Source organism: Vitis vinifera, chromosome 10 (genome assembly GCF_030704535.1).
Source record: "Vitis vinifera cultivar Pinot Noir 40024 chromosome 10, ASM3070453v1".
NCBI classification, from domain to species: Eukaryota; Viridiplantae; Streptophyta; class Magnoliopsida; order Vitales; family Vitaceae; genus Vitis; species Vitis vinifera.
The window spans coordinates 14,867,857-14,880,911 of NC_081814.1; the positions used below are offsets into that span (position 1 = coordinate 14,867,857).

General features: G+C 31.9%; 1 protein-coding gene across 1 annotated transcript; it reads right to left on the bottom strand.

Annotated features, from left to right (window-relative positions):
- Nucleotides 1-406: 406 nt before the first annotated feature.
- LOC100259534 (tubulin beta chain) lies at nt 407-5,038 on the bottom strand. The gene is made up of 3 exons (XM_002267268.5): nt 4,409-5,038; nt 2,189-2,458; nt 407-1,328 (listed from the first exon to the last, which is right to left on the bottom strand). The coding sequence occupies exons 1-3, from the start codon at nt 4,800-4,802 to the stop codon at nt 655-657; spliced, it is 1,338 nt and encodes a 445-aa protein (XP_002267304.1). The 5' UTR covers nt 4,803-5,038; the 3' UTR covers nt 407-654.
- Between the last annotated feature and the right edge of the window lie 8,017 nt (nt 5,039-13,055).

The following is a 13,055-nucleotide window of genomic DNA, read 5'->3' on the forward strand; positions in this document are numbered from 1 at the left end:
TATTAGAATATTTTGATGTTAAATTATACATAAAGCTAAAAAAAAAGGAGTTAGATAGATCTACATTTGTAGATCCATTCTCAGAATGTGAAATTGGGAGCATGACATGTTACCTAACCATCAGCATACCAGGCCCCACAAAGGCCACATCAAGAGATCTGATCTCATATTTCCTCATGTTAGGTGGGGTCAAGTGCCTCAGCAATGCCCTTGGTGCATTTTCAATTTCATTTTTGTAGTTATGGTTTGATCCCTGCAACCACTATTTCCTTTGGATTTTGTGGTAAATTTGCAGACACAGATGGAGAAACTTACTAATATTTTCTAGAGAAACACAGAGGTCAATTTTCCAACCAATTTACTGGCCAAGAAGGGTTAGAGTGAGTCCATGATTGAAGTGATCATATTGACAGCAACAATTTTATCCACATGGGATGAAATTTTCAATACAAGCCCATTATGATTCAAATTGAGAACACAAAAACAGTCACAAAAACCCAACTCTAATACAATACAAAGTCAACTTGTCAACCTATTTAAGCCTTCAATAATCACAAAACATAACACTCATCTGAAAGGTGGCAACATAAGACTAATTTCCAGACAAGATGAAGGATTGCATAGATGACAAGCTATGAGAATAGCAGAGAGGCCTCATGCAGTAATCTCCTCTTCTTCTTCCTCCTCCTCGTACTCCTCATCTGCAGTTGCATCCTGGTATTGCTGGTACTCGGCCACCAGATCATTCATGTTACTCTCGGCCTCAGTGAACTCCATCTCATCCATTCCCTCACCAGTGTACCAGTGTAAGAAAGCCTTGCGCCTGAACATTGCTGTGAACTGCTCACTCACCCTCCTGAACATCTCCTGAATTGAAGTCGAATTCCCAATGAAAGTTGATGCCATCTTCAGGCCCTTTGGAGGGATGTCACACACACTGGACTTGACGTTATTGGGTATCCACTCAACAAAGTATGAGGAGTTCTTGTTCTGAACGTTGATCATCTGTTCATCCACCTCTTTAGTGCTCATCTTACCACGGAACATGGCTGAAGCAGTTAAGTAGCGACCATGGCGTGGATCAGCAGCACACATCATGTTCTTAGCATCCCACATCTGCTGGGTCAGTTCAGGCACAGTTAGGGCCCGGTACTGCTGGGAGCCTCTTGATGTTAAGGGTGCAAACCCAACCATAAAGAAATGGAGACGTGGGAATGGGATAAGGTTAACTGCCAGCTTCCGAAGGTCAGAATTTAGCTGTCCAGGGAACCGAAGACAGCATGTGACACCACTCATGGTAGCAGAGATAAGGTGGTTGAGATCACCAACTGAGACAAGGAAAACAAGGGAAATTGACACAAGGATCGGTAAATGTCGCATCTAATCATCATGAAAGCAAAGAACCCATGGATCATATAAAATGAAGAAACATTTAAAAAAAATGATAAATAACAGGTGTACACATCAGTCTTTATTCATAGATGTGAGTGAGAAAGAGAGCACTTTTTTCATTTTCGAAGGTTAACTATCAACAATGAGAAAGTAAACCATCAATAATGCGATAGACTCACAAATCACATACCAGCAATTAGAGAGACTTGTTATAAGCTATAGGATATATGAGTTAACTTCCATTTACAGAAAAATAAAACTATGTTTGGAAACTGTTCTCAAAAGAACAGTTTTTGTTTTTGAGCACAAAAGAATATAAAAACAAGTTCAATTGCCAATTGTTTCCAATACAAGTTTTTAAGGATTGTTTGAAACAGTGCATTTTCTAAAAGCATATTTTAATTGTTTTTAGTGTTCATTATTTTCCTGAGATTGTTTTAAAAAATAATTGTACAAATATAGAAAATGATTGAAATAAAGCACTACAATGTTATTTTTCAAAAACCCTTGGAAACAGAAAATACAGATTAAGAATATTGCAAGTTCCCCACAAGACTTTTGTTATAGAAAAAATCATATTACTGTTTTTGAAAACTATTCCCAAAATCTGTTTTTTAGAAACTGATTAGAAAACATTCCCAAACAGACCCTTAACCTTCTAAAGTATGAGTTAATCCTCATGAAAGAAATTTAAAGGAAAACTACATTATCAGATTATAGTCAAACCTAAAGAAGCAAAGATACTACTGAGGAATTCAATATTGAAATTAAGCATTTACAACAGACTTGAACTTACAAGTGGGGGTGGCAAGCTTGAGAGTACGGAAGCAGATGTCATACAGAGCCTCATTGTCAAGAACCATGCATTCATCTGCATTCTCAACAAGCTGATGTACAGAAAGCGTGGCATTGTATGGCTCAACAACAGTGTCAGATACCTTGGGAGAAGGAAATACAGAAAATGTTAACATCATGCGATCTGGATACTCCTCCCTGATCTTGGAAATTAGAAGGGTGCCCATTCCAGAGCCCGTGCCTCCACCCAAAGAATGGCAAACTTGGAATCCTGTTGGATAATAAATTCAGTGAAATTTAAGCAAACAAAGAATTCCCAAGTCATTCACATACAACAACAAACAAGAGTTCATGATGTATAAGATGTGTGCATGCACATGAATATGTGTGTGAAAGAGAGAACTCTTCAAGATGATACACAGTCAAAAACCAAAATAAATTATGAAAATAAACTTCCAGATTGCCCACAAAAATGCTTAAGGTTTAAAAACTTTCATATTGAGACAGAAAAATTGCTTCATGGGTCAGAAATAATTGACTCACATAATCACTGAGGTTAACTTCCCCAAGCACTTAAACAATATAGAAAATTGAGAGAATGGAAAAAAAAACAAAAACAAGCAAATAAAAAAACAGAAAATAATAACAAAATAAACAAGTAGCACAAAAACCGAGAACACCAAAAAAAAAAAAAAAAAAGACAGATTATTTGATCCAAAAAAGAATTAAAAATTGCATAAAAATGACTAAATAATGAAAAATGAAAGCAGTCCCTAGGTGTGAAAAGTGAAGGCAACAGTTCTCAACTTCCAAAAATTACAAAACAAAACCATGTTCCTAAGTGAGTTCATCAAATTGGTTCAACAAGTTCACCGAGATTCGGTTTCTGATCATGCTCAAAAGTCAAATCACACAGAAGCAAACATATGAGTCATGAATTTCAAACAAAAAGATATGCCAGTCCTTAGTTTACTCTTTTCTTCAACTCGGTTTATGGGTGGGCCCAATGAACTTGATGTACCGAGAAGAAGATTAAAAGGCGAATTGGTACAATGAGAGGTTGACATATGAACATTACTCATTCTGAATCTGACAACAATATGATGCAGACTAAAAAACGAGAATGAACTTAACATTAAAACCCATGAATTGGGAAGCTATATGCCAAGAGAAGCAAATTTTAGAATTACATTCATAACCTATACAGTTCAAACTTCCAACTAAAAATTCCACATATCATAATTAAAACCATGAGCCACATGTGCTTGCCAATACATATAGTGAAACAATGACAAATAGAAAGAATCCAACACAAGATCACAGCATTACCGAACTGTTGGCATGCTTCCAACAAAGCTGACAAGGAGAGAAAAATGATGGGAAAGTACAAATCTAAAAGCACAAGATAATCCAAAATGCTATAAGCAAGGCTAAACCTGATATCAGCAAAGACCAAATAGAAGGACTTCAAACAGGAAAATGACAAATTAGAATGAAACACATTCCAATGTAAAAGAAAAGACCAAGAATCCAATGGTAATGCAGAAATTGCACTAACAAGTCATACATTTTTGCCATCTGGAATGGAAGATTAGAATGAAGAACAGAAATTCCACATCCAAGATTAGATCAATATCAAACCCAACAATAAAACCATGAAACTTCTGCAACACGTACAAAAGAATCTCTAATATGCATAGAATGCAGCATCACATCAAATCCAAACACACTCTAATCAAATTAAACACAAAAAAAAAAAAAAAAGCTTCAAAATTTTAAGTAAAAGACAACAAATCCACATTAAAAACAGAGTCAAATTCAATATCAGATGAAATCCCAATACCTTGAATCACATTCAACAACAAAAATTTCGATTTTTGAATAAAAAGCAACAAACTCACACATAAAACAAACCCAAATGCAATGTCAAACCAGACCCTAACAGCCCGAAATCAAAATCGACATCAACAGCTTCAATCTTTGAATGAAAAGGTAACATACCCACATAGAAAATAAAAACCACATGCAGCATCCAATCAAAACCTAAAAGCCTTAAATTAAAATCAACAATAAAATCTTCACCTTTTTCTCTTAATAAAATCCAATATACCCACATGAAAAAGGCAAACCCAATTGAAACCAAACCCAAAAAGAACATAGAATATCTTTAACTATCATACAAAAACAATATGAAACTTCAATCCTATTCTCGATTACTCACCCTGCAAGCAATCACAATTCTCAGCCTCTTTTCTCACAACATCGAGAACAGAATCAATCAGCTCAGCTCCCTCTGTGTAATGCCCTTTGGCCCAGTTGTTTCCGGCACCGGACTGGCCAAAAACGAAGTTATCGGGTCGGAAGATTTGGCCAAAGAGGCCGGATCTGACAGAATCCATGGTGCCGGGTTCCAAATCCATGAGGACAGCGCGTGGGACGTACCTTCCACCACTGGCTTCGTTGTAGTAGACATTGATGCGCTCCAGCTGCAGATCTGAGTCGCCACTATACTTGCCGGTGTTGTCGATGCCGTGCTCGTCGCAGATCACTTCCCAGAACTTGGCTCCGATCTGGTTACCGCATTGACCACCTTGGATGTGGAGGATTTCTCTCATTTTCTTGGGAAAGTGTGGAGGGAAAACAAAGAGATCTACAGAAAAGGAAGGAAGATTCAGGAGTGGCTACAAACAAGTTACAAACGTACAACAGAAGCTAGAAAGTCGTTCATTATTTAAGGGTGAGTTTGTGCAAAAATATTGGAAGCCCTTTTGTTTTCCCGTATTTGCACTTTGACCCCTACATTTGTGTTCCTTTCAAAGTTTAATGGCTGAAGAAAAAGCCAAATGTGCCCAAATTAGGGCAAAATAAAAGAACATATTGATGATTAGGACTATGGTAAAAATATTTTTACCGTTGGCACTTCCATTTCTTCTATACATGGTTTTGTGGAGAATTAGTAAATATTTACTCCCTACGAACTGTTTTTTGTTCTTTAAAATAAAAAACATAAAAAACTTGTTTGGAGAAAGAGGGTATGTTTTTATTTTTTATGTTTTTCGTATTCTCAAAAACCATTTTTTTATAACAATAAAAAGATGTTTTCATTATTTTTTCACTATTTAAATAATATATTATTTTTCGTATTTTTTCTTCCTTCTTTTTATATTTTCTTAGATGTTTTTTGTATTTTCACAAAGGTGAGCTCCACCCAACCATCACACTCCCACCCACAAAGTTTTTCTTCTTTCTAAAATTATTGAAATTAAGGGCCTGTTTGGTTGCTGTTTTTGAAAACTGTTCTGGAAAACAGTTTTTGAGAACAATTTTTAAGAACAGTTTTTTGTGTTTTAAAAAAAAAAAATTATGTTTGGGAACTGAATTTTGAAAAACAGTTTTTGTTCTCAAAAATAAAAAAACATGTTTGGTTGAGTTAATAAAAAAAAATTTAGAACAAATAAAATAAAAAACACGTTTGAAAGTTTTTTTTTTCTAATTAATAAAATATTTTCTTCAAGTAATTTTATATTATAAATTTATAAATAATTTTTAGATATATAGTTCATTTAAATTAAAAAAATTATTTATTTTATTAATTTAAAAATAAAAATATTTTTTATATTTTTTTAAAATAAATCAAACATAATAAAATCATTTTTATTAATATTTTTTTATTTAATCTTTAACTTTATTAAAAATTATAGCATTTTCTATTAAATTGAGATAAAATTGTTCTCATGATTTGTTTTTTTTTTTTTTGTCTCTACTAAATATAAAATTCAAAATGCCACCCTTCTCTGATCGGGCATCAATAAGCCCTTTTCTGAAGGAAGCCCTTTTCTGAAGTTGCCCTCCAGCCGAGAGAATCCCTAAAAGGCCATATTTTCCTCTGCCACTCTCAATCCTCACAGGTACTAATCTAATCATGTTATTATTATTATTATTTTTTTTTGCAACCCCCGTTTGATTCCCAAGAAAATCCATCCCCCATTCGATTTCCGGGAAAATTCATCCTCGTTTGATTTCCGAGAAAATCCAAGCAAAAACCCTGCAACCCCCGTTTGATTCCCAAGAAAATCCATCCCCCATTCGATTTCCGGGAAAATTCATCCTCGTTTGATTTCCGAGAAAATCCAAGCAAAAACCCTGCAACCCCTGTTTGATTCCCAAGAAAATCCATCCCCCATTCGATTTCCGGGAAAATTCATCCTCGTTTGATTTCCGAGAAAATCCAAGCAAAAACCCTACAACCCCCGTTTGATTCCCAAGAAAACCCATCCCCCATTCGATTTCCGAGAAAATTCATCCTCGTTTGATTTCCGAGAAAATCCAAGCAAAAACCCCAAGGAAAACCAAAAATCCCTGCGTTTTCTGGATCCGTTTTAGGGGTCTCTTTGCTATTGTGCGATTGGATTTAAATTTCACGAACCTTGAATCAAAACTGAGAAACAAGAAGAGGCGAGCCACTGTGCTGGAGAAGAGATGAAAACGGGAAGAAAAAAAAACACGGGAAACAGATTGTTTTTTTTGGTTTAATTTTGTTCTGTGAACAGTAAAAAAACGGGGAAAACAAGATTTTGTTGTTCTCTAAACAGTGTCATTTTGAGAACACAGGAAACAACAAAAACAAAAATCACTCTCTCAACCAAACGAGTTTTTGGTATTTTTTGTTTTTAAGAACAGAAAACTGTTCTTGAAAACACTAAACAAACAGCCCTAATATACTTAATATAGTTACAAAATCATCACTTGTTTTAAAAAAAAATATATAGAACTAATATAAAAATTTCAAAATGGAATAATTTTTTTTTAATTTAAATGAATTATACATATGAAAATTATTTATATATTTATAATATCAAATTAATAGAAGAAAACACTTTATTAATTAAAAAATAACTTTCAAATATATTTTTTGTTTTATTTATTCTAAAAAAACTTTTTTATTAACTCAACCAAACATGTTTTTTTTTTTTTTTTTTAAACAAAAACTGTTTTCTAAAATTCAATTTCCAAACAAATTTTTTTTTTGAAAACACAAAAAAAATATTCTTAAAAACTATTTTTTAAAACAGTTTTCAAAAACAGCAACCCTTATATTTATAAGGGTTTTTTTTTTTTTAAAATGATCACATAATGAAAAGATGGTTCAACAAAAAGGTATTTGGAGGTGTTAATTCAATATTCATTCAAATTAATTCATTTGTACTTGCTTGGTCACTTCCATTAAGATAAAAATTAGCCTTGGAAGAAAAGGAGTTCATCACAAACTTGGATAGGGTTGGTGGTTTGCTTTATTTGAAGCGGTGATAGAAATGACTTCATTTATTGGTTTTATTCATTTATAATATAAAATTATCTTTTATATTTTTTTTAATTTATATATATATATATGGATATAGATATGGATATTGTGTCATCCATTCACCACCAATATGAACATCTTACAATGAAAGAGCAAAACCTATGAAATCATGCATGTAGTTTGATAGCCAGAGCGTTGTCATATGTTAGCAAGCGTCTAGACTCTATTTCAATTGATTCCACATAACAAAGTTTCATTTAGCTTATTAACTTTGGTTACTTGGACAATTAAGGTTTTATCTAATGTGTGGTACTTTTAACCTAATATATGAATTAAATTATCAATTTGATTAGAAAACTTAAATTAGCTTAGGTTTGCTATTAACTAAGATCACATTTTAGTGTTTTTATTTGAAGTATTCAATAGAAGTGTTTTCTTTGAAAATGTTTTTTAAAAAAGTTCGTATCAATTTTTGAAAATATTATAAATGATTTTTTAAAATTTTTAAAAATGTTTTCTAAATTTTATCTTTTAAGCATGTCGGTAGTAATTTTAAAAAATATTTCTAATATTTTTAATACTTGAATGGTAAAAATCTTTAAGTATTAAAAAGTTTAGAATACTCTCAAAATCACTATTGAACAGGTTCTTTTTTTCTTTTCTTTTTTTCAAAAACATTTTTTAAATTAAGAGTCAATTTGGTAATAATTATAAAAAGTCTTTCTAACATCTCTAATATTTGAAAATTGTTATCATTTAAGTGTTAAAAATGTTATAAATCTTTCTAATATTTTAGTGTTTCTATTTGAAGTATTCAATAGAAGTGTTTGAAAATGTTTTAAAAAGTTTCGTATCATGTTTTTCTTTAAAAAATATTATAAATAATTTTTTAGATTTTTAAAAGTGTTTTCTAAATTTTATCTTTTAAGCGTGTCTGGTAGTAATTTTAAAAAATATTTTTAACCTTTTTAATACTTAAATGATAAAAAATTTTAAATGTTAAAAAGTTTAAAATACTCCTAAAATCACTATTGAATAGGTTCTTTTTTTCTTTTCTTTTTTTTCAAAAACATTTTTTAAACTAAGAGCCTGTTTGGTAGCGATTCTAAAAAGCATTTATAACCTTTCTAATATTTGAAAATTGTTACCATTCAAGTGTTAAAAATATTATAAACATTTCCTATAATCACTACCAAACACATTATAAAAACGCTTCCTAAAATCACTATCAAACAAGCTCTTAATTTTTTTTTTTAAAAAAAAAACACTTTTTAAACTAAGAATACATTTAAAAGTGATTCTAGAAAGCATTTTTAGTATTTATAACACTTGAATAATAAAAATTTTTAAATATTAAAAATATTAAAAACACTTTCTAAAATTACTACCACACGACTCTAAAAGTACTTCCTACAATCACTACCAATAAACTCTAATTAATAAACGAATAATGTGTATCAACCAATTTCAGATAGTTGGAAGTTCCTTTCTCATGCTTTTGTACATGTGCTATGCTTTGATGAAATATGAAAATTAAACAAGCCAAAAGTTGGAGGTTTCAAACTTGAACAAGGTAGGGCAATAAATAATGCATTATATCTATAGAAATGCATTTATACATGCTAAAATGCAACTTATATAAATTGTTGACTGATGCAATACGTGGCTTTTCAATACAACCATACAATAATGGTCCAATACACCAATATGTGACGTGTGATACAGTTGGCAAGTGTATTAATCCTAACTACTAATAATAATTGTATCATTATATACAATTTTAGCGATATATGTATGTAATTAGTCATCAATTATGGAACATGATTTATTTGATTCCCCACTCTCTCCCTATATTTATATTTTTTAAACTTTCTTTTTAAATCAAAATAAAAAAAACAATTGGTGAATAAATTAAAGTTGAGATTTTTTTTCAATGGATGTTAGGAATTTTTCTTTTTTCACCACACAAAACTTAAAATATTCTTAAGAATGTTAATTTTATTTACGTGCAGTCTTAAAATCATTTATTATTGGAAAGTGTTTCAAATTCCTAATTAATATAAATTCTTTTTTGTAAATGTTAGGAATTTGAGGTTAATCCAAACTATGGTAATCACCCTAGAGGGGGGGTAAATAGGGTGATGGTCTCTTTTTCACAAATTTAAACTATACAAAAATAAGAGACAATTATATGCAAATATATAATAAACAAAATAAAACAATTGCATATAATTTAAAAAAGTTAGGGAAGATAGAGAGCAAACACGAGAGTTTATAGTTTATAGAGAACAACCTCTCAAGTGATACCCCTCACTTGAGAAAATTCCTCTCAAAGATATACAAAGATTGATCTCTCAAAAATCCTAGCACAAGAACTTTAAGCTCAAATGATACAAGAAAAATTAGGATTGAATGGTGCACTAAAGATATGCAAGTTTTGGAATAATGGTGCACTCAAAAATACTCTTCCAAGGCTCAAATATAATCAAGAAAGATTTGGGAAAGTTTTTCTTTTTAAACAATGAAGTTTGGAGCCTTTTTATAGAAGAAAAAAGTCATACTAGCCGTTAGGGGTTCGACCGGTCGAGCTAGGGGTCGACCGATTGACTAGCCGTTAGGAAAAGTGACCGTTGGGCCTCAACCGGACCTCAACCGGTCCTCGATCAGACCTCAACAGGTTGAGGTTCAACCTTGACCGAGAAGAGAAGGTCACTGGGAGAAAGAGAAATTTTTTGGCCTCCCTCAACCGGCCCTCGACCGGACGAGCACAACCGGTCGACCGGTTGAACCGGTTGAGTCATTTTTTTAGCTCAACACTCAACCTTTTTCAACTTAAAACCTTTTAACAAAAGTTTGAAAATCATTTAATAAAAGGTTTTAGTTGAAAACATGAAATCATCCAATTCTTAAGATATTTAAAACAATATTACTCTTGGATGATTTTGGTGCATAAATAAAGAATGAAATGCATGAAAGTCCTAGTGCACCAACAACCTTATAAAGAGATCTTAAGAAGCTTTGGTCTTGAAAAACTCTTCTCTTTGAGGTGGTCTTCTTCTTCATGATTTCTCCTTGACTTGATTTGTCTTTGGATTGCCACTTTGGAAGTCGTCTTGCCTAATCACACTTGAAATATGATCATTAGTTCTAAACATTGTTTTGTTATCATCAAAATAAAGATTAACTAAACCTTGGTTTCACAATCTCCCCCTTTTTTATGATAACAAAACCAAGGTTGCTAAAAAGCTCCCCCCAATATATGCTTCTTTGAATTTAGCAAATTTTCAAGTTTAGAAACTTCAAAGAGTATATTAAGGATGCTCAAAATGATATAATCAAACATAAATAGCATAAAGAGCATTTAGCAATTTGGCAAGACATTATTATTAAATATGATGCATACAAATATAACCAATAAAGCACATAGCATCAATATGAATAGGATTGCTAAAACAATATTGAAATATCTTCCCAAGTTAGCAACCTACCATTACTTCTCCCCCTTTTTGTCATCAACAAAAAGTTTCAATAAAGTATATAAGGGAAATCACATGTTTATCAAAAGTTTAAAAAATAAACAATAAGCATGATATGATTTCTCATGAAAATGAATCTCCCCCTTTTTCATTTGAGAATAGTTTCCAAATAAAAGATTGCTCATCTTTAGAGCATTCCCAATTTAAAGCATGATTTGGAAAAATATATATGGGAGAACATATGCATTTAAAAATATATATAACATGCATTGAATAAAACTTTTAGGGCCCACAAGCATATGATCATTCAATTTTACATAGTTATATAAAAAAATCTTTATGCCAATTTTATCAAAGTGATACCAAAAGTTATATTATCAAAAGATATACCAAGTGTTAGCAAAAATGATACGAAATGCAAATTTAGCTTTAGAAGGGATACCGTTACCAATATTGTCAACGTGTTCTTTCCAAGGTAAGCATATCCTCCTTTTTGCATGGATCCCTACAAAACAATTTTAAGAAACCTTTGGTACCCATATCTTTTTGGGTCCTAGAGGGTTAGTCTTTCTTTCCCTTAGAATCCAAAATAATTTAGAGTTTTGAAGAACATGAGGGGATTTTCAAATATCACCAAAGTGACCTCTTCTTTCACAAAAATCGCAAATAGTTAAAGGCGAAAAACTAGAGGTTTCCTTTTTAAAAAAAAAATTGATTCTAAAAAAATTTTTGATTTTTTGAAAGGCTTGTAGGTTAACCTCTTTTTATCAAAAATGCATTTTTTGATTTGCCAAAATCATATCAAAATTCTTTTGGCCATTTGAGAATTTTTAGCTCCTCATTTTCCTTTTCAAAAGAGAATTTTGCCTTTTCAATATTTTCAAAATTTTCATTATCCTCATTGAGCTCATTTAGAAGACAAGAATCTTTTTATTGAGAGAGATATTTTTGGAACCAAGTTTTTCAAGATTAAAATATAATTTTTGAAGCTCATCTTGAAAATCAAAATGGTTAGAGTTGGAGTTTACCTCATCACTTTCACTTTCACTTTCTTCCTCTTCATCATCATTTGTTATAGCCATAAAGGCTATACTTTTCTCATTTTCTTCAACTCTTTGATGATTGTACAACTCTATCTCATAAGTCATGAGTGACCCAATGAGTTCTTCAAGTGAGAGCTTGGTGAGATCCTTCGCTTCTTGAATAGCTGTCACTTTTGTTTCCCATTTCTTTGGTAGAGACCTTAAGATCTTCATGACTTTCTCTACTTCGGTGTAGGTTTTTCCCAAGGCTTCAAGTTCATTCACAATCACAAGAAACCTAGAAAACATCTCAACAATAGATTCAAAATCCTTTATAGAAAATAATTCATAATCATGCATAAGGATATTGATTTTAGACTCTTTAACTTGGTCATTTCCCTCATAAGTGACTTCTAATAGTTTCCAAATTTCTTTAGCCGACTTACAATGCCAAATACAATTAAATTCATTTCTATCAATAACACAATGTAAGATAAAAATGGCTTTGGCATTTAATTGAACTTTCTTTCTATCAAGTTCATCCCATTCATGCTTAAGTTTTGGAACCATCACTCCATTTTCTAATTTTGAAGGAATGTGGGGACCATCTTCAATGACATCCCATAAATCAAGACTAGTAGATTGGATAAACCAAGTCATTTTAGTTTTCCAATAGGGATAGTCGGTTCCCGTGAAAAGTGGAGGTCGGGTGGTTGAAAAACTTTCAATTTTGGATGAGCTTGATGGAATAGCCATTACTTCTTAGACGGTTAAGTCTTAACAAGAAGCCTTGCTCTGATACCAATTGTTAGGAATTTGAGGCTAATCCAAACTATGGTAATCACCCTAGAGGGAAGGTAAATAGGGTGATGGTCTCTTTTTCACAAATTTAAACTATACAAAAATAAGAGACAATTATATGCAAATATATAATAAACAAAATAAACACAATTGCATATAATTTAAAAGAGTTAGGGAAGAGAGAGAGCAAACACGAGAATTTATAGTGGTTCGGCACTTTCTTGCCTACGTCCACTCTCCTCAACCTCCTAACCGAGTGAGGGTTCT

What these genes read in the sequence shown, in the direction of transcription:
- LOC100259534 (XM_002267268.5), bottom strand. Translation starts at nt 4,802, where the DNA reads ATGAGAGAAATCCTCCACATCCAAGGTGGTCAATGCGGTAACCAGATC. An exon ending in GAATTGTGATTGCTTGCAGG is followed by an intron (nt 2,459 to 4,408) that starts GTGAGTAATCGA and finishes ATTATCCAACAG; the next exon opens with GATTCCAAGTTTGCCATTCT. An exon ending in CAAGCTTGCCACCCCCACTT is followed by an intron (nt 1,329 to 2,188) that starts GTAAGTTCAAGT and finishes TCCTTGTCTCAG; the next exon opens with TTGGTGATCTCAACCACCTT.